The 16976-nt window shown below is 48.3% G+C and overlaps 1 protein-coding gene across 1 annotated transcript; it reads left to right on the top strand.

The window, feature by feature from the left end:
* Window positions 1-217: 217 nt before the first annotated feature.
* On the top strand, window positions 218-15352 carry LOC121843536. The gene is made up of 6 exons (XM_042313181.1): window positions 218-475; window positions 5833-6066; window positions 6357-6527; window positions 12163-12294; window positions 12375-12534; window positions 14839-15352. Exons 1-6 carry the CDS (start codon window positions 262-264, stop codon window positions 15350-15352), a joined length of 1425 nt encoding a protein of 474 aa, XP_042169115.1. The 5' UTR covers window positions 218-261.
* The last annotated feature ends 1624 nt before the right edge of the window (window positions 15353-16976 follow it).

The following is a 16976-nucleotide window of genomic DNA, read 5'->3' as shown; positions in this document are numbered from 1 at the left end:
TCAAGTGGATGCGCGTGTCTCTTTGATCTTGGTTCTATTCCTGGGTGACTCCCGCGGCTCCCAGGTGAAGTTTGGCCGCTTGGACCGGTGGGTGAAGACCGGGTTTCAGTACCTGAAGTTAAACCTGTGCCGCAGGGTATCTCTGTCTGAGGGCGAATGTAAGCGGCTGTCCCATCTTCAGCTCAGCGGGGTGGCCGTGTACGTTTCGAGCCAAACTCCGAAAAAGTACTCGCCATTCTCCCAGATTCCTATTCTTCAGGGATGCTACCGCCGAAGCAGGGCGGTTACGGGATGAGTTCGGTACTGGAGGACAGTAGAAGACATCACGATTTCTTCCCGGGATCGACTGCGCATGATGCCGTGTTGGTGTTGGATCCCAGTCCCGGAGAGAGTTTCGGACATCCTGTGGTTCTCTTTTATGTGGACCTAAACACGACCAAGAAAAAATGTGCACATATGGATGGAATTTATTTAGGTAAGAACAAATTAATGTAAAATGTATACTTTGAAAAATACACTTTTAATATGGATATCTCAATTTATAACTTATTTCTTATAAATAACCCACTGGGCACAGATATCAATTCAATGTCTATTCCTCGTTGGGTGGAAACAACGTTGATTCAACCAGTGTCTACCCGGTCGGAGGCTAATTGTCTTCATTTGATTCTACAATAACGGTTTGAAAAGCTATCCCATTGGAAGATGAAGTAGCCTAAATGTAAGGTCAAATGTAGTCTAAAACCCTTTAATTGTCCCTTCTTGAAAAACATGTTTAAAAAAATATATATATATCATATTACTAACAATGCAAATAAGAACTCCCCCCCCCAAAAAAATGTTTAAACTTGATGTTTATTTAGGAAATAACAGAGCTCTACCACGCAGTTAAGAATTCACAACAGGCTCATATCAGCACTGCCTTAGTCGATAGGCAATTTGTATGGGCCTAGCATTTTTTACTCATCTCAAACATGTGTTTAGGTCTGCTTCAATGACTCATATATAGGTAAGTATTGGGAAATGAGGACAAATTTGAACAAATGATAGTACTTTTGTATGTCTGAACATGAATATTCAATTACATTGAAATGAATGCGTTTCCAGCTGATGTATAGTGCAATGTCCCTTGTTTTATGACTATTATAGGCATTATATTATAGGTGACTTTAAGCCTGAATATTGATTAATTGATCCTGTGGGTCATGGAATGTGGTTAAACCACTTTATGTTGCCTAATAATATTGCACGTTGTCATATTCACCCTACAGCATTTTTTGTTTGTTTTACTGTCATCATAACAGCCCAAAATGTTTGCTTTTGAGCTATTTTCATATTCCTGAAAGGGTGCAATATTTGTCCCTCATCAACTAAAATTCCTACCTTTTATCCCATATCTTTGGTGACTGAGTTTGAGTGTTACCCTCTGAATGGGTAAAGTTGAAAGTACCCCCAAAAAAGGACTCAAATGATGTTAATTGATGCAGGAGGGGGGTTGACCAAGTAAATATTTATTTCATATCAACCTCTAAATCCATTGTGATAGTATGCTCTACCAGCCGATTGAGAATTTCCTTAAAGGAGTTTTATTAGATACTGGTATTCCAGATTGGTTTGTTATAGAATATTTCTAAGGCTTTGGTTTGATTGAAAATATGACTCGAACAGTTGTTTCAACCATTAATCAAACCACTTGATCCACCGATATTCCCTACGACTCAGGCTGTAAGTACAGGAGACCTCTCTTTAAAAACAAAAATAAAATAATCAAATGGTTAGAAGTTACACAGCTCCTATAAGAGGGAGACCTTTTTGTATTCTAATGAGGCTGTAAGGGGAAATCATCAGAGTCTTCTCCTGCAGAGACAGAGTAAGCAGAAGAGTTGAGAGCACTGTGAGAGAATCGGAACAGGACAATGTGTGTGTGTGTGTGTGTGTGTGTGTGTGTGTGTACCGTGTGTGTGTGTGTGTGTGTGTGTGTGTGTGTGTGTGTGTGTGTGTGTGTGTGTGTGTGTGTGTGTGTGTGTGTGTGTGTGTGTGTGTGTGTGTGTGTGTGTGTGTGTGTGTGTGTGTTTGTGTGTGTGTGTGTGTTTGTGTGTGTGTGTGTGTCTGTGTGTACCGTGTGTGTGTGTGTGTGTGTGTACCGTGAGTGTGTGTGTGTGTGTACCGTGTGTGTGTGTGTGTGTGTGTGTGTGTGTGTGTGTGTGTGTGTGTGTACCTGCGCCTGCGTGAGAGAGAGAGAGAGAGTTTGTAAGCAGTAAGCAACTTGAGAGAAGAGAGCTCTCAGGCGATGCCAGGTGGTAGACACCCTGCTGGGGTAGTAGAGGACCCAGATGCATGGCTGAACCCAGCCACAGTCACCAGTCATGTATTCACAATAACATCTCTCCATTATTCATCTTGAGTGGATGCTGTCCTTAGCACCACCCACCACCCTCTGCCCAGACATTTCAGCCTCTCCACCCTGCTGCACTGGGACAGGAGGTAGGAGTTCCACAACTCTCAACTATGTCTCTCTACCGACCCTTTTAACTTCTCAGCCTTGCCCTGCCCTGCCCCTCACACTCCAGTCTAGTACATGACAGCCCTGCCCCTCACACTCCAGTCTAGTACATGACAGCCCTGCTCCTCACACTCCAGTCTAGTACATGACAGCCCTGCCCTGCCCCTCACACTCCAGTCTAGTACATGACAGCCCTGCCCCTCACACTCCAGTCTAGTGCATGACAACCCTGCCCCTCACACGCCAGTCTAGTGCATGACAACCCTGCCCCTCACACTCCAGTCTACTGCATGACAGCCCTGCTTCTCACACTACAGTCTAGTACATGACAGCCCTGCCCCTCACACTCCAGTCTAGTGCATGACAACCCTGCCCCTCACACTCCAGTCTAGTACATGACAGTGGACAGAGAGAGACCAACGTTGACAGGGTTCCAGGTTAATTATCAATACAGTCTGTGAGTGTCATCTATCTGTGAGGGTCATCTATCTGTGAGGGTCATCTATCTGTGAGGGGCATCTACCTGTGAGGATCATCTATCTGTGAGGGGCATCTACCTGTGAGGGGCATCTATCTGTGAGGGGCATCTATCTGTGAGGGGCATCTACCTGTGAGGGGCATCTATCTGTGAGGGTCATCTATCTGTGAGGGTCATCTATCTGTGAGGGTCATCTATCTGTGAGGGTCATCTACCTGTGAGGGTCATCTATCTGTGAGGGTCATCTATCTGTGAGGGTCATCTATCTGTGAGGGTCATCTATCTGTGAGGGTCATCTACCTGTGAGGGTCATCTATCTGTGAGGGTCATCTACCTGTGAGGGTCATCTATCTGTGAGGGTCATCTACCTGTGAGGGTCATCTATCTGTGAGGGTCATCTATCTGTGAGGGTCATCTATCTGTGAGGGTCATCTACCTGTGAGGGTCATATATCTGTGAGGGTCATCTACCTGTGAGGGTCATCTATCTGTGAGGGTCATCTATCTGTGAGGGTCATCTATCTGTGAGGGTCAGCTGGAAGTGTTGTGGGGGTTTGCATGTGTCCAAGCTTGACCACCTCACCTGAAGCTGAGAGGAAACATTAAGAGAGAGAGAGAGAGCACAACGCAGGTCTTTCTGTGTTCAATATAACGAGACCCAGGAAATGGGTTAGTGGCGACTGTTAACAACATGAAATGGGTTAGTGGCGACTGTTAACAACAGGAAATGGGTTAGTCACCACAGTTAACAACAGGAAATGGGTTAGTCACCACAGTTAACAACAGGAAATGGGTTAGTCACCACAGTTAACAACAGGAAATGGGTTAGTGAACACACTGATCAATATGAAATGGGTTAGTGACCATAGTTAAAACCTCTTAAGACTAGGGGGCACTATTTTCATTTTTTGAAAAATAACGTTCCCAAAGTAAACGGCCTATGTCTCAGGACCAGATGCTAGAATATGCATATAATTGACAGCTTAGGATAGAAAACACTCTAAAGTTTCCAAAACTGTAAAAATATTGTCTGTGAGTATAACAGAACTGATATTGCAGGCGAAAGCCTGAGAAAAATACAATCAGGAAGTGACTCTTATTTTGAAACCCCTGTGTTCCTATGCATCCCTATTGCCCATTGAAAGGGATATCAACCAGATTCCTTTTTCTATGGCTTCCCTAATGTGTCTACAGTCACTAGACATAGTTTCAGGCTTTTATTTAGAAAAATGAGCGTGAACGACAACATTGCGTCAGTGGTCAGCTGGTGGCTCTCAGAGTGAGTTGTGCGTAATAGACAAAGGCGGCCATTGTTCCTCTCGCTTCTACTGAAAAGACAGTTGTCCCGGTTGATATATTATCGAATAGATATTTGAAAAACACATTGAGGATTGATTAGAAAAAACGTTTGCCATGTTTCTGTCAATATTATGGATCTAATTTAGATTTTTTTTTTTCGCGTTGTCGTGACCGCTATTTCCGGTGGATTTCTCAACAAAACGTGGACAAGAAACGGAGGTATTTCGGCTATAAAAATAATATTTTTGGAAAAAAGGATCATTGGCTATCTAACTGGGAGTCTCGTGAGTGAAAACATCCGAAGCTCATCAAAGGTAAACAATTTAATCTGATTGATTTTCTGATTTTCATGACCAAGTTACCTGCTGCTAGCTGGACATGGGGGCCCTGGGCTGTGGACATGAGGGGCCCTGGGCTGTGGACATGGGGGGCTGGGCTGTGGACATGAGGGGCCCTGGGCTGTGGACATGGGGGCTGGGCTCTGGACATGGGGGCTGTGGAAATAGGGGCTGTGGACATAGGGGGCTGTGGACATGGGGGCTGTGGACATAGGGGGCTGTGGACATGGGGGCTGTGGACATGGGGGCTGTGGACATAGGGGGCTGTGGACATGAGGGGCTGTGGACATGGGGGCTGTGGACATGAGGGGCTGTGGACATGGGGGCTGTGGACATGGGGGCTGCGCTGTGGACATGGGGACCCTGGGCTGTGGACATGGGGGCTGTGGACATGGGGGCTGTGGACATGGGGGCTGGGCTGTGGACATGGGGGCTGTGGACATGAGGGGCTGTGGACATGGGGGCTGTGAACATGAGGGGCTGTGGACATGGGTGGCTGGGCTGTGGACATGAGGGGCTGTGGACATAGGGGCTGTGGACATGGGGGCTGTGGACATGGGGGCTGTGGACATAGGGGGCTGTAGACATTGGGGCCCTGGACTGTGAACATGGGGGCTGTAGAAATGGGGGCCCTGGGCTGTGGACATGGGGGAGCTGTAGAAATGGGGGCCCTGGGCTGTGAACATGGGGGTTGTAGACATGGGGGGCTGTGGACATGGGGGCTGTGGACATGGGGGGCTGGGCTGTGGACATGGGGACCCTGGGCTGTGGACATGGGGGCTGTAGACATGAGGGGCTGTAGACATGGGGGCTGTGGACATGGGGGCTGTAGACATAGGGGGCTGTGGACATGGGGGCTGTAGACATGGGGGCTGTAGACATGAGGGGCTGTGGACATGGGGGGCTGTGCACATGGGGGCTGTAGACATGGGGGCTGTAGACATGGGGGCTGTGGACATGGGGGCTGTGGACATGGGGTCTTTGGACATGGGGGTCTGTAGACATGGGGGCTGTAGACATGGGGGCTGTGGACATGGGGGCTGTGGACATGGGGACCCTGGGCTGTGGACATGGGGGCTGTGGACATGGGGGCTGTAGACATGGGGGCTGTGGACATGGGAATGTGTTGTGTTTTGACATGTGATGTGTTTTGATATGTGTTGCGTTGTGTCTCACCTGACCTGACCTGTGTTGTTGTTGTTGTTGTGTCTCCAGGAGAGGAGTGTCTGACCCTGGCCCTAAAGAGTCGCTGTCAGAACCAGCTGAAGCGTCGTCAGAGCGGCAGTGAGAGGCTGGCGGGGAGCGGGCGCGCCCGCAGGGCTACCGTGTCGAGGCCCAGGAGCAGCCCGGGGAGGATGGAGCGCAGCGGGGCTCTCTGTGAGATACATTTCCTTCCCATGGTGGTCGGGGTCAGGGATACCAACCGGACGCAGAGGCTACGATGCGTGGGTGAGTTGGTGCCCACCTACCAGGCTTACAAGTAGCCTGGTTCCAGAACTGTTTGTCCGGTCTTTCGTGTTGACGAGACAGCACAAGCAGATCTGGGGACCAGGCTAGGAGTACACAATATTAGCCAACATGGAGACACAATGCTGTAGTGCTGTTAGCCTGATGTAACTGCAGCTCTGCAGAGAAATCTGTCTGATCCATACACCACTGAGGCACCAAGAGGATGACTACGTCAACTGCAGTCTTTACCTCTACACCATGTGACGTGATGATATTGTGTGAGTTTACAGACCACCCAGACTTTGCCCAGTGCCCCCAGCCTCTGCCCCTCACCAGCCCCAACATGCCAGTGTCCAGCTGTGAGCTCAACAAGAACACCAGGCGATGCCACCAGCAGCCCCTGGCTACACACCTGTCCTGTCGTCTCTACCAGACCTGTGACCATGCTATACTACTCTCAGGTAGGTTACACCTGGCAGCTCAGACCTGTGACCATGCTATACTACTCTGAGGTAGGTTACACCTGGCAGCTCAGACCTGTGACCATGCTATACTACACTCAGGTAGGTTACACCTGGCAGCTCAGACCTGTGACCATGCTATACTACTCTCAGGTAGGTTACACCTGGCAGCTCAGACCTGTGACCATGCTATACTACTCTCAGGTAGGTTACACCTGACAGCTCAGACCTGTGACCATGCTATACTACTCTCAGGTAGGTTACACCTGGCAGCTCAGGACTGTGACCATGCTGTACTACTCTGAGGTAGGTTACACCTGGCAGCTCAGACCTGTGACCATGCTATACTACACTCAGGTAGGTAACACCTGGCAGCTCAGACCTGTGACCATGCTATACTACTCTCAGTTAGGTTACACCGGGCAGCTCAGACCTGTGACCATGCTATACTACTCTCAGGTAGGTAACACCTGGCAGCTCAGACCTGTGACCATGCTATACTGCTCTCAGGTAGGTTAAGCCTGGCAAGACACCTGAACACAGAACAACACCTCCTCTTTACAGATCACCACCTCCTCTTTACAGACCAACACCTCCTCTTTACAGACCAACACCTCCTCTTTACAGACCACCACCTCATCTTTACAGAACAACACCTCCTCTTTACCGACCAACACCTACATCTCCTCTTTACAGACCAACCTCTCCTCTTTACAGACCTACACCTCCTCTTTACAGACCAACACCTCCTCTTTACAGACCACCACCTCATCTTTACAGAACAACACCTCCTCTTTACAGACCAACACCTCCTCTTTACAGACCACCACCTCCTCTTTACAGTCCACCACCTCCTCTTTACAGACCAACGCCTCCTCTTTACAGACCTCCACCTCTACCTCCTCTTTACAGACCTCCACCTCTACCTCCTCTTTACAGACCAACACCACCTTTTACAGACCAACACCTCCTCTTTACAGACCAACCCCCTCCTCTTCACAGACCAGCACCTCCTCTTTACAGACCAACCCCCTCCTCTTTACAGACCAACACCTCCTCTTTACAGACCACCACCTCCTCTTTACAGACCTCCAACTCCTCTTTAGAGACCTCCACCCCCTCTTTACAGACCAACACCTCCACCTCGTCTTTACAGACCAACAAGTCCACCTCCTCTTTACAGACCAACAACTCATCATTACGGAAAACACCTCCTCTTTACAGACCAACACCTCCTCCTTACAGACCAACACCTCCTCTTTATAGACCAACACCTCAGCATCCTCTTTACAGACCAACACCTCCTCTTTACAGACCTACACCTCCAACTCCTCTTTACAGACCACCACCTCCTCTTTACAGACCAAAACCTCATTTTTACAGACCAACACCTCCTCTTTACAGACCAACACCTTCTATTTACAGACCTACACCTCCACCTCCTCTTTACAGACCTACACCTTCCTCTTTAAAGACCAACACCTCCTCTTTACAGACCACCGTTTCCTCTTTACAGACCAACAGCTCCACCTCGTCTTTACAGACCAACAACTCCTCTTTACAGAACAACACCTCCTCTTTACAGACCAACACATCCTCTTTACAGACCAACACCTCCTCTTTACAGACCAACACCTCCTCTTTACAGACCAACACCTCCTCTTTTTACAGAAGTCCACCTCCTCTTTACAGACCAAAACCTCCTCTTTACAGACCAACACCTCCTCTTTACAGACCAACACCTCCTCTTTACAGAAGTCCACCTCATCTTTACAGACCAAAACCTCCTCTTTACAGACCAAAACCTCCTCTTTACAGACCAACACCTCCTCTTTACAGACCAACACCTCCTCTTTACAGAAGTCCACCTCATCTTTACAGACCAAAACCTCCTCTTTACAGACCAAAACCTCCTCTTCACAGACCAACATCTCCTCTTTACAGAAAAAAACCTCCTCATTACAGACCAACAAGACCTCTTTTCAGACAACAACTTCTCTTTTCAGACAACACCTTCGCTTTACAGACCAACACCTCCTCTTTACAGACCAACACCTCCTCTCTACAGACCAACACCCCCTATTTACGGACCAACACCTCCTCTTTACAGACCACCACCTCCTCTTTACAGACCAACACCTCCTCTTTACCGACCAACACCTACATCTCCTCTTTACAGACCAACCTCTCCTCTTTACAGACCTACACCTCCACCTCCTCTTTACAGACCAACACCTCCTCTTTACAGACCAACACCTCCTCTCTACAGACCAACACCCCCTTTTTAAGGACCAACATCCCCTCTTTACAGACCACCACCTCCTATTTACAGACCTACACCTCCTCTTTACAGACCAACACCTCCTCTTTACAGACCAACACCTCCACCCCTCTTTACAGACCACCACCTCCTCTTTACAGACCAACACCTCCACCTCCTCTTTACAGACCTCCACCCCTTCTTTACCGACCAACACCTACATCTCCTCTTTACAGACCAACTTCTCCTCTTTACAGACCGACACCTTCACCACCTCTTTACAGACCACTGGCTCCTCTTTACAGACCAACACCTCCATCTCCTCTTTTCAGACCAACACCTCCTCTTTACAGACCAACACCTCCTTTTTACAGAACAACACCTCCTCTTTCCAGACCACCGCCTCTCTTTACAGACCAACACCTCCACCTCCTCTTTACAGACCACCGTTTCCTCTTTACAGACCAACACCTCCACCTCGTCTTTACAGACCAACATCTCCTCTTTACAGACCAACACCTCCTCTTTACAGTCCAACACATCCTCTTTACAGACCACATCCTCTTTACAGACCAACACCTCCACCTCGTCTTTACAGACCAACACCTTCTCTTTAAAGACCAACACCTCCACCTCCTCTTTACAGACCTCCACCCCTTCTTTACCGACCAACACCTACATCTCCTCTTTACAGACCAACTTCTCCTCTTTACAGACTGACACCTTCACCACCTCTTTACAGACCACTGGCTCCTCTTTACAGACCAACACCTCCTCTTTACAGACCAACACCTCCTCTTTATAGACCTACACCTCCACCCCTCTTTACAGACCAACACCTCCTCTTTACAGACCAACACCTCCACCTCGTCTTTACAGACCAGCACCTCCTCTTTACAGACCAACACCTCCACCTCCTCGTTACAGACCTCCACCGCTTCTTTACCGACCAACACCTACATCTCCTCTTTACAGACCAACTTCTCCTCTTTACAGACCGACACCTTCACCACCTCTTTACAGACCACTGGCTCCTCTTTACAGACCAACACCTCCACCTCCTCTTTAGAGACCAACACCTCCTCTTTACAGACCAACACCTCCTCTTTACAGACCACCACCTCCACTTTACAGACCTACACCTCCTCTTTACAGACCAACACCTCCACCCCTTTTTACAGACCACCACCTCCTCTTTACAGACCAACACCTCCTCTTTACAGACCAACACCTCCACCTCCTCGTTACAGACCTCCACCGCTTCTTTACCGACCAACACCTACATCTCCTCTTTACAGACCAACTTCTCCTCTTTACAGACCAACACCTCCACCTCCTCTTTAGAGACCAACACCTCCTCTTTACAGACCAACACCTCCTCTTTACAGACGTCCACCTCCTCTTTACAGACCAAAACCTCCTCTTTACAGACCCTCTCCTCTTTACAGACCAACACCTCCTCTTTACAGCCCTACACCTCCACCTCCTCTTTACAGACCAAAACCTCCTTTTTACAGACCAACACCTCCTCTTTATAGACCAACAGCTCCTCTTTATAGACCTATACCTCCACCTCCTCTTCGCAGACCAACATCTCCTCTTTACAGAAAAACACCTCCTCATTACAGACCAACAAGACCTCTTTTCAGACAACACCTTCTCTTTTCAGACAACACCTTCGCTTTACAGACCAACATCTCCTCTTTACAGACCAACCTCTCCTCTTTACAGACCTACACCTCCACCTCCTCTTTACAGACCAACCTCTCCTCTTTACAGACCTACACCTCCACCTCCTCTTTACAGACCAACACCTCCTCTTTACAGACCAACACCTCCTCTCTACAGACCAACACCCCTATTTACGGACCAACGCCTCCTCTTTACAGACCAACACCTCCACCCCTCTTTACAGACCACCACCTCATCTTTACAGACCAACACCCCTTCTTTACCAACCAACACCTACATCTCCTCTTTACAGACCAATTTCTCCTCTTTACAGACTGACACCTTCACCACCTCTTTACAGACCACTGGCTCCTCTTTACAGACCAACACCTCCACCTCCTCTTTACAGACCAACACCTCCTCTTTACAGACCAACACCTCCTCTTTCCAGACCACCGCCTCTCTTTACAGACCAACACCTCCACGTCCTCTTTACAGACCAACACCTCCTCTTTACAGACCAACACCTCCTCTTTCCATACCACCGCCTCTCTTTACAGACCAACACCTCCACGTCCTCTTTACAGACCACCGTTTCCTCTTTACAGACCAACACCTCCACCTCGTCTTTACAGACCAACACCTCCTCTTTACAGACCAACACCTCCTCTTTACAGACCAACACATCCTCTTTACAGACCACATCCTCTTTACAGACCAACACCGCCTCTTTACAGACCAACACCTCCTCTTTACAGCCCTACACCTCCTCTTTACAGACCAAAACCTCCTTTTACAGACCAAACACCTCCTTTTTACAGACCAACACCTCCTCTTTATAGACCTACACCTCCACCTCCTCTTCACAGACCAACATCTCCTATTTACAGAAAAACACCTCCTCATTACAGACCAACAAGACCTCTTTTCAGACAACAACTTCTCTTTTCAGACAACACCTTCGCTTTACAGACCAACACCTCCTCTTTACAGACCAACCTCTCCTCTTTACAGACCTCCACCTCCACCTCCTCTTTACAGACCAACACCTCCTCTTTACAGACCAACACCTCCTCTCTACAGACCAACACCCCCTATTTACGGACCAACACCTCCTCTTTACAGACCACCACCTCCTCTTTACAGACCTACACCTCCTCTTTACAGACCAACACCTCCTCTTTACAGACCAACACCTCCACCCCTCTTTACAGACCACCACCTCTTCTTTACAGACCAACACCTCCTCTTTACAGACCAACACCTCCACCTCCTCGTTACAGACCTCCACCTCCTTCTTTACCGACCAACACCTACATCTCCTCTTTACAGACCAACTTCTCCTCTTTACAGACCGACACCTTCACCACCTCTTTACAGACCACTGGCTCCTCTTTACAGACCAACACCTCCTCTTTACAGACGTCCACCTCCTCTTTACAGACCAACACCTCCTCTTTACAGCCCTACACCTCCACCTCCTCTTTACAGACCAAAACCTCCTTTTTACAGACCAACACCTCCTCTTTATAGACCACCACCTACTCTTTACAGACCAACACTTCAGCAGACACCCTTAATCAATATGTATGTGTGTGGTATGTGTGTGTGTGTGGTATGGGTGGGTGTGTGGTATGTGTGGGTGTGTGGTGTGTGTGGGTGTGTGTGGGTGTGTGATATGTGTGGTTGTGCACGTGTGTGCAGGTGGATGGCAGCAACAGATCACGTACCAGTGTCACGTTCAGAACCTACAGCTCTTCTACAGGATGCTGAGGAACAACGGCTTCCACAGAGATCACATCAAGACCTTCTTCGCTGGGAACGGACAGCTCTCAGGTGGGATAGTACGGACCAGGACACAGACACACACAGCCTGGGACACACTCTCTAACCTCTCTATCCCTGTCTCTCTACAGAGGAGTGGGTATACCCAGCTACAGAGAAACGAGTGATAAGGAACCACATCTCTTATATCTGTGGGAAGCAGCACTGTGCAGACTCCTGGTCCTCTACCTCAACAGCCCCACCAGGAACGACGGGACCATGCTGCTCTGGGATGGCAACTACAATGGCATAGTGGGTATAGATAGATTAGTATAGATGGATAAATAGTTACTCCAATGAGTCCTTTACTTCCCTATGCATCAACACAACGAGGGACTGGATTACATTAGTTAGAAGTGTTGTTACCTATAAAGTCCAGTACCTAATTCTATATTACCGTAACACATTAAGAGCAACTATGCCTCCTGTAGTCACTAACTGACTCCCATCCTGTAGTTACTAACTGATTCCATCCTGTAGTCTCTAACTGATTCCCATCCTGTAGTCTCTAACTGATTCCCATCCTGTAGTCACTAACTGACTCCCATCCTGTAGTCACTAACTGATTCCATCCTGTAGTCACTAACTGATTTCCATCCTGTAGTCACTAAGTGACTCCCATCCTGTAGTCACTAAGTGATTCCATCCTGTAGTCACTAACTGATTCCCATCCTGTAGTCACTAGCTGATTCCCATCCTGTAGTCACTAACTGATTCCATCCTGTAGTCACTAACTGATTCCATCCTGTAGTCACTAACTGATTCCATCCTGTAGTCACTAACTGATTCCATCCTGTAGTCACTAACTGATTCCCTCCTGTAGTCACTAACTGATTCCATCCTGTAGTCACTAACTGATTCCCTCCTGTAGTCACTAACTGATTCCCATCCTGTAGTCTCTAACTGATTCCCATCCTGTAGTCACTAACTGATTCCATCCTGTAGTCACTAACTGATTACATCCTGTAGTCTCTAACTGATTCCATCCTGTAGTCTCTAACTGATTCCATCCTGTAGTCACTAACTGATTCCATTCTGTAGTCTCTAACTGATTCCATTCTGTAGTCTCTAACTGATCCCATCCTGTAGTCACTAACTGACTCCATCCTGTAGTCTCTAACTGATTCCATCCTGTAGTCACTAACTGATTCCATCCTGTAGTCACTAACTGATTCCATCCAGTAGTCACTAACTGATTGCCATCCTGTAGTCACTAACTGACTCCATCCTGTAGTCTCTAACTGATTCCATCCTGTAGTCACTAACTGATTCCATCCTGTCGTCACTAACTGATTCCATCCTGTAGTCACTAACTGATTCCATCCTGTAGTCACTAACTGACTCCATCCTGTAGTCACTAACTGACTCCCATCCTGTAGTCACTAACTGACTCCCATCCTGTAGTCACTAACTGACTCCCATCCTGTAGTCACTAACTGATTCCATCCTGTAGTCTCTAACTGATTCCATCCTGTAGTCACTAACTGATTCCATCCTGTCGTCACTAACTGATTCCATCCTGTAGTCACTAACTGATTCCATCCTGTAGTCACTAACTGACTCCATCCTGTAGTCACTAACTGACTCCCATCCTGTAGTCACTAACTGACTCCCATCCTGTAGTCACTAACTGACTCCCATCCTGTAGTCACTAACTGATTCCATCCTGTAGTCACTAACTGATTCCATCCTGTAGTCTCTAACTGATTCCATCCTGTAGTCACTAACTGATTCCATCATGTAGTCACTAACGGACTGCCTGGGAGTTGTGGGACTTCTGCAAAATTCTATGACGTGTTTATGTCATAATTCCACTGTCATGAACTTCATCTCTCTCGGGAAAACACATTATTTTTCTCATGCCAACACATTATTTTTCCATGCTACTATTTGGTTTGCAACAGCTGGGGGTTGTGTTAAGCTACCTGTTTACCTCTACGACCTGTGCAACAATGTATCATGTTAAAAATGCAATCTCTCCCATGCCAGTAAACTAGAAACCCAAGAATGAATTTGAAACTAATTATTCACCATGGAAACCGTAAACACTCAGAATTCCATTCATTAATTGACCAGCACAGTGTGTTCAACATGAATTTAACATGCATTTTAAAGAGTGGTGGGAACAGGAGATTGGAGGGGACAACAATCCCATAATAACCAGTCGACACGAACGAGTGGAGAAAAACACCCTGGAAAAGAGCCGTATTGAAGCCAACACAGTGAAGCAGAATAACTGGGCACTGAAATGTTACTGTGACTGGCTAAGAACAAATTCTTATTTACAATGACGGCCTACCCCGGCCAAATCCGGACGATGCTGGGCCAATTATTCACCACCCTATGGGACTCCCAATCACAGCCAGATATGATGCAGCCTGGATTCAAACAAGGGACTGTAGTGATGCCTCTTGCACTGAGATGCAGTGCCTTAGACCGCTGTGCCACTAGGGAGCAAGAAAAGGGCATCTCTTGAGTCTGAGACAACGACAAAAGAACGGTTAAACGCTATCCTGCGGGAGTTTTATGGGAGTGTGAGGAATACTAAGAGTAAAGTGTCGAGTTGAACCGTAACATCAACGACCCTCACGGTTCTCCTGCTGGGTTGAACCGTTACATCAACGACCCTCACGGTTCTCCTGCCGGGTTGAATCATAACATCAACGACCCTCACGGTTCTCCTGCCGGGTTGAACCGTTACATCAACGACCCTCACGGTTCTCCTGCCGGGTTGAACCGTTACATCAACGACCCTCACGGTTCTCCTGCCGGGTTGAATCATAACATCAACGACCCTCACGGTTCTCCTGCCGGGTTGAATCATAACATCAACGACCCTCACGGTTCTCCTGCCGGGTTGAACCGTTACATCAACGACCCTCACGGTTCTCCTGCCGGGTTGAACCGTAACATCAACGACCCTCACGGTTCTCCTGCCGGGTTGAATCATAACATCAACGACCCTCACGGTTCTCCTGCCGGGTTGAATCATAACATCAACGACCCTCACGGTTCTCCTGCCGGGTTGAATCATAACATCAACGACCTCACGGTTCTCCTGCCGGGTTGAACCGTTACATCAACGACCCTCACGGTTCTCCTGCCGGGTTGAACCGTTACATCAACGACCCTCACGGTTCTCCTGCCGGGTTAAATCATAACATCAACGACCCTCACGGTTCTCCTGCCGGGTTGAATCATAACATCAACGACCCTCACGGTTCTCCTGCTGGGTTGAACCGTTACATCAACGACCCTCACGGTTCTCCTGCCGGGTTGAATCATAACATCAACGACCCTCACGGTTCTCCTGCCGGGTTGAATCATAACATCAACGACCCTCACGGTTCTCCTGCCGGGTTGAACCGTTACATCAACGACCCTCACGGTTCTCCTGCCGGGTTGAACCGTTACATCAACGACCCTCACGGTTCTCCTGCTGGGTTGAACCGTTACATCAACGACCCTCACGGTTCTCCTGCCGGGTTGAATCATAACATCAACGACCCTCACGGTTCTCCTGCCGGGTTGAACCGTTACATCAACGACCCTCACGGTTCTCCTGCCGGGTTGAATCATAACATCAACGACCCTCACGGTTCTCCTGCCGGGTTGAACCGTTACATCAACGACCCTCACGGTTCTCCTGCCGGGTTGAACCGTTACATCAACGACCCTCACGGTTCTCCTGCCGGGTTGAACCGTTACATCAACGACCCTCACGGTTCTCCTGCCGGGTTGAACCGTTACATCAACGACCCTCACGGTTCTCCTGCCGGGTTGAACCGTTACATCAACGACCCTCACGGTTCTCCTGCCGGGTTGAATCATAACATCAACGACCCTCACGGTTCTCCTGCCGGGTTGAACCATAACATCAACGACCCTCACGGTTCTCCTGCCGGGTTGAACCGTTACATCAACGACCCTCACGGTTCTCCTGCCGGGTTGAACCATAACATCAATGACCCTCACGGTTCTCCTGCCGGGTTGAACCATAACATCAATGACCCTCACGGGTCTCCTGCCGGGTTGAACCATAACATCAATGACCCTCCTCAGAGTCTTTCATAAGACACACAAGGCTCAGATTGATCGCCCTCCTGAAGCGGCTTACCAGTTGGCGTCACGTGAAAAGCTAGCTATTCGCTGGCAGAAGTGGGGACACTTCAGGCTGAGGAGTAAGTTTCACACATCCCCATGTGCTATACACGCTCATACAAAAGTTAATCGATGCATGCCCGGAGGCAAGGGAAATAATGTCTACGAGTGGCCAACGGTGTGAGAGTTCACTCAAGATTTATTGGCAGCCTAACATGGAGAGCAGACATTGCTGGAGTGCCATTGACAGTTCTTCCACTCTTGTCATCAACCAGGACCAGAACCACGAAGAGTTCTTCCACTCTTGTCATCAACCAGGACCAGAACCAGGAAGAGTTCTTCTGTGCCATCAACAGAAACGTCACTGTTAACATCACCAACTAGCTTGGTTAGCTCGGACCCCCACCATACCAGTTGTTGCCTATATAAGGCCCGAGGCCTTATAGACTATAGAGACTATAGAGACTATAGAGACCATTTAGACTATAGAGACCATAGAGATTATAGAGATTATAGAGACTATAGAGACTATAAGGACCACAGACCATAGAGACCATAGAGACTATAGAGCCCATTTAGACTATAGAGACTTT

This window comes from Oncorhynchus tshawytscha, unplaced genomic scaffold (assembly GCF_018296145.1).
Source record: "Oncorhynchus tshawytscha isolate Ot180627B unplaced genomic scaffold, Otsh_v2.0 Un_contig_8515_pilon_pilon, whole genome shotgun sequence".
In the NCBI taxonomy this organism is placed as follows: Eukaryota; Metazoa; Chordata; class Actinopteri; order Salmoniformes; family Salmonidae; genus Oncorhynchus; species Oncorhynchus tshawytscha.
Note: the sequence above shows the minus strand (reverse complement) of the source record. Positions and strands in the feature narration are given on the sequence as shown.

Bases quoted from the DNA above. Each gene is read 5' to 3' on its own strand.
- LOC121843536 (XM_042313181.1), top strand. From the start codon at position 262: ATGCTACCGCCGAAGCAGGGCGGTTACGGGATGAGTTCGGTACTGGAG. The intron at 6,067-6,356 runs GTGAGTTGGTGC...GTGAGTTTACAG, and splicing joins GCAGAGGCTACGATGCGTGG to ACCACCCAGACTTTGCCCAG. The intron at 6,528-12,162 runs GTAGGTTACACC...ACGTGTGTGCAG, and splicing joins CCATGCTATACTACTCTCAG to GTGGATGGCAGCAACAGATC.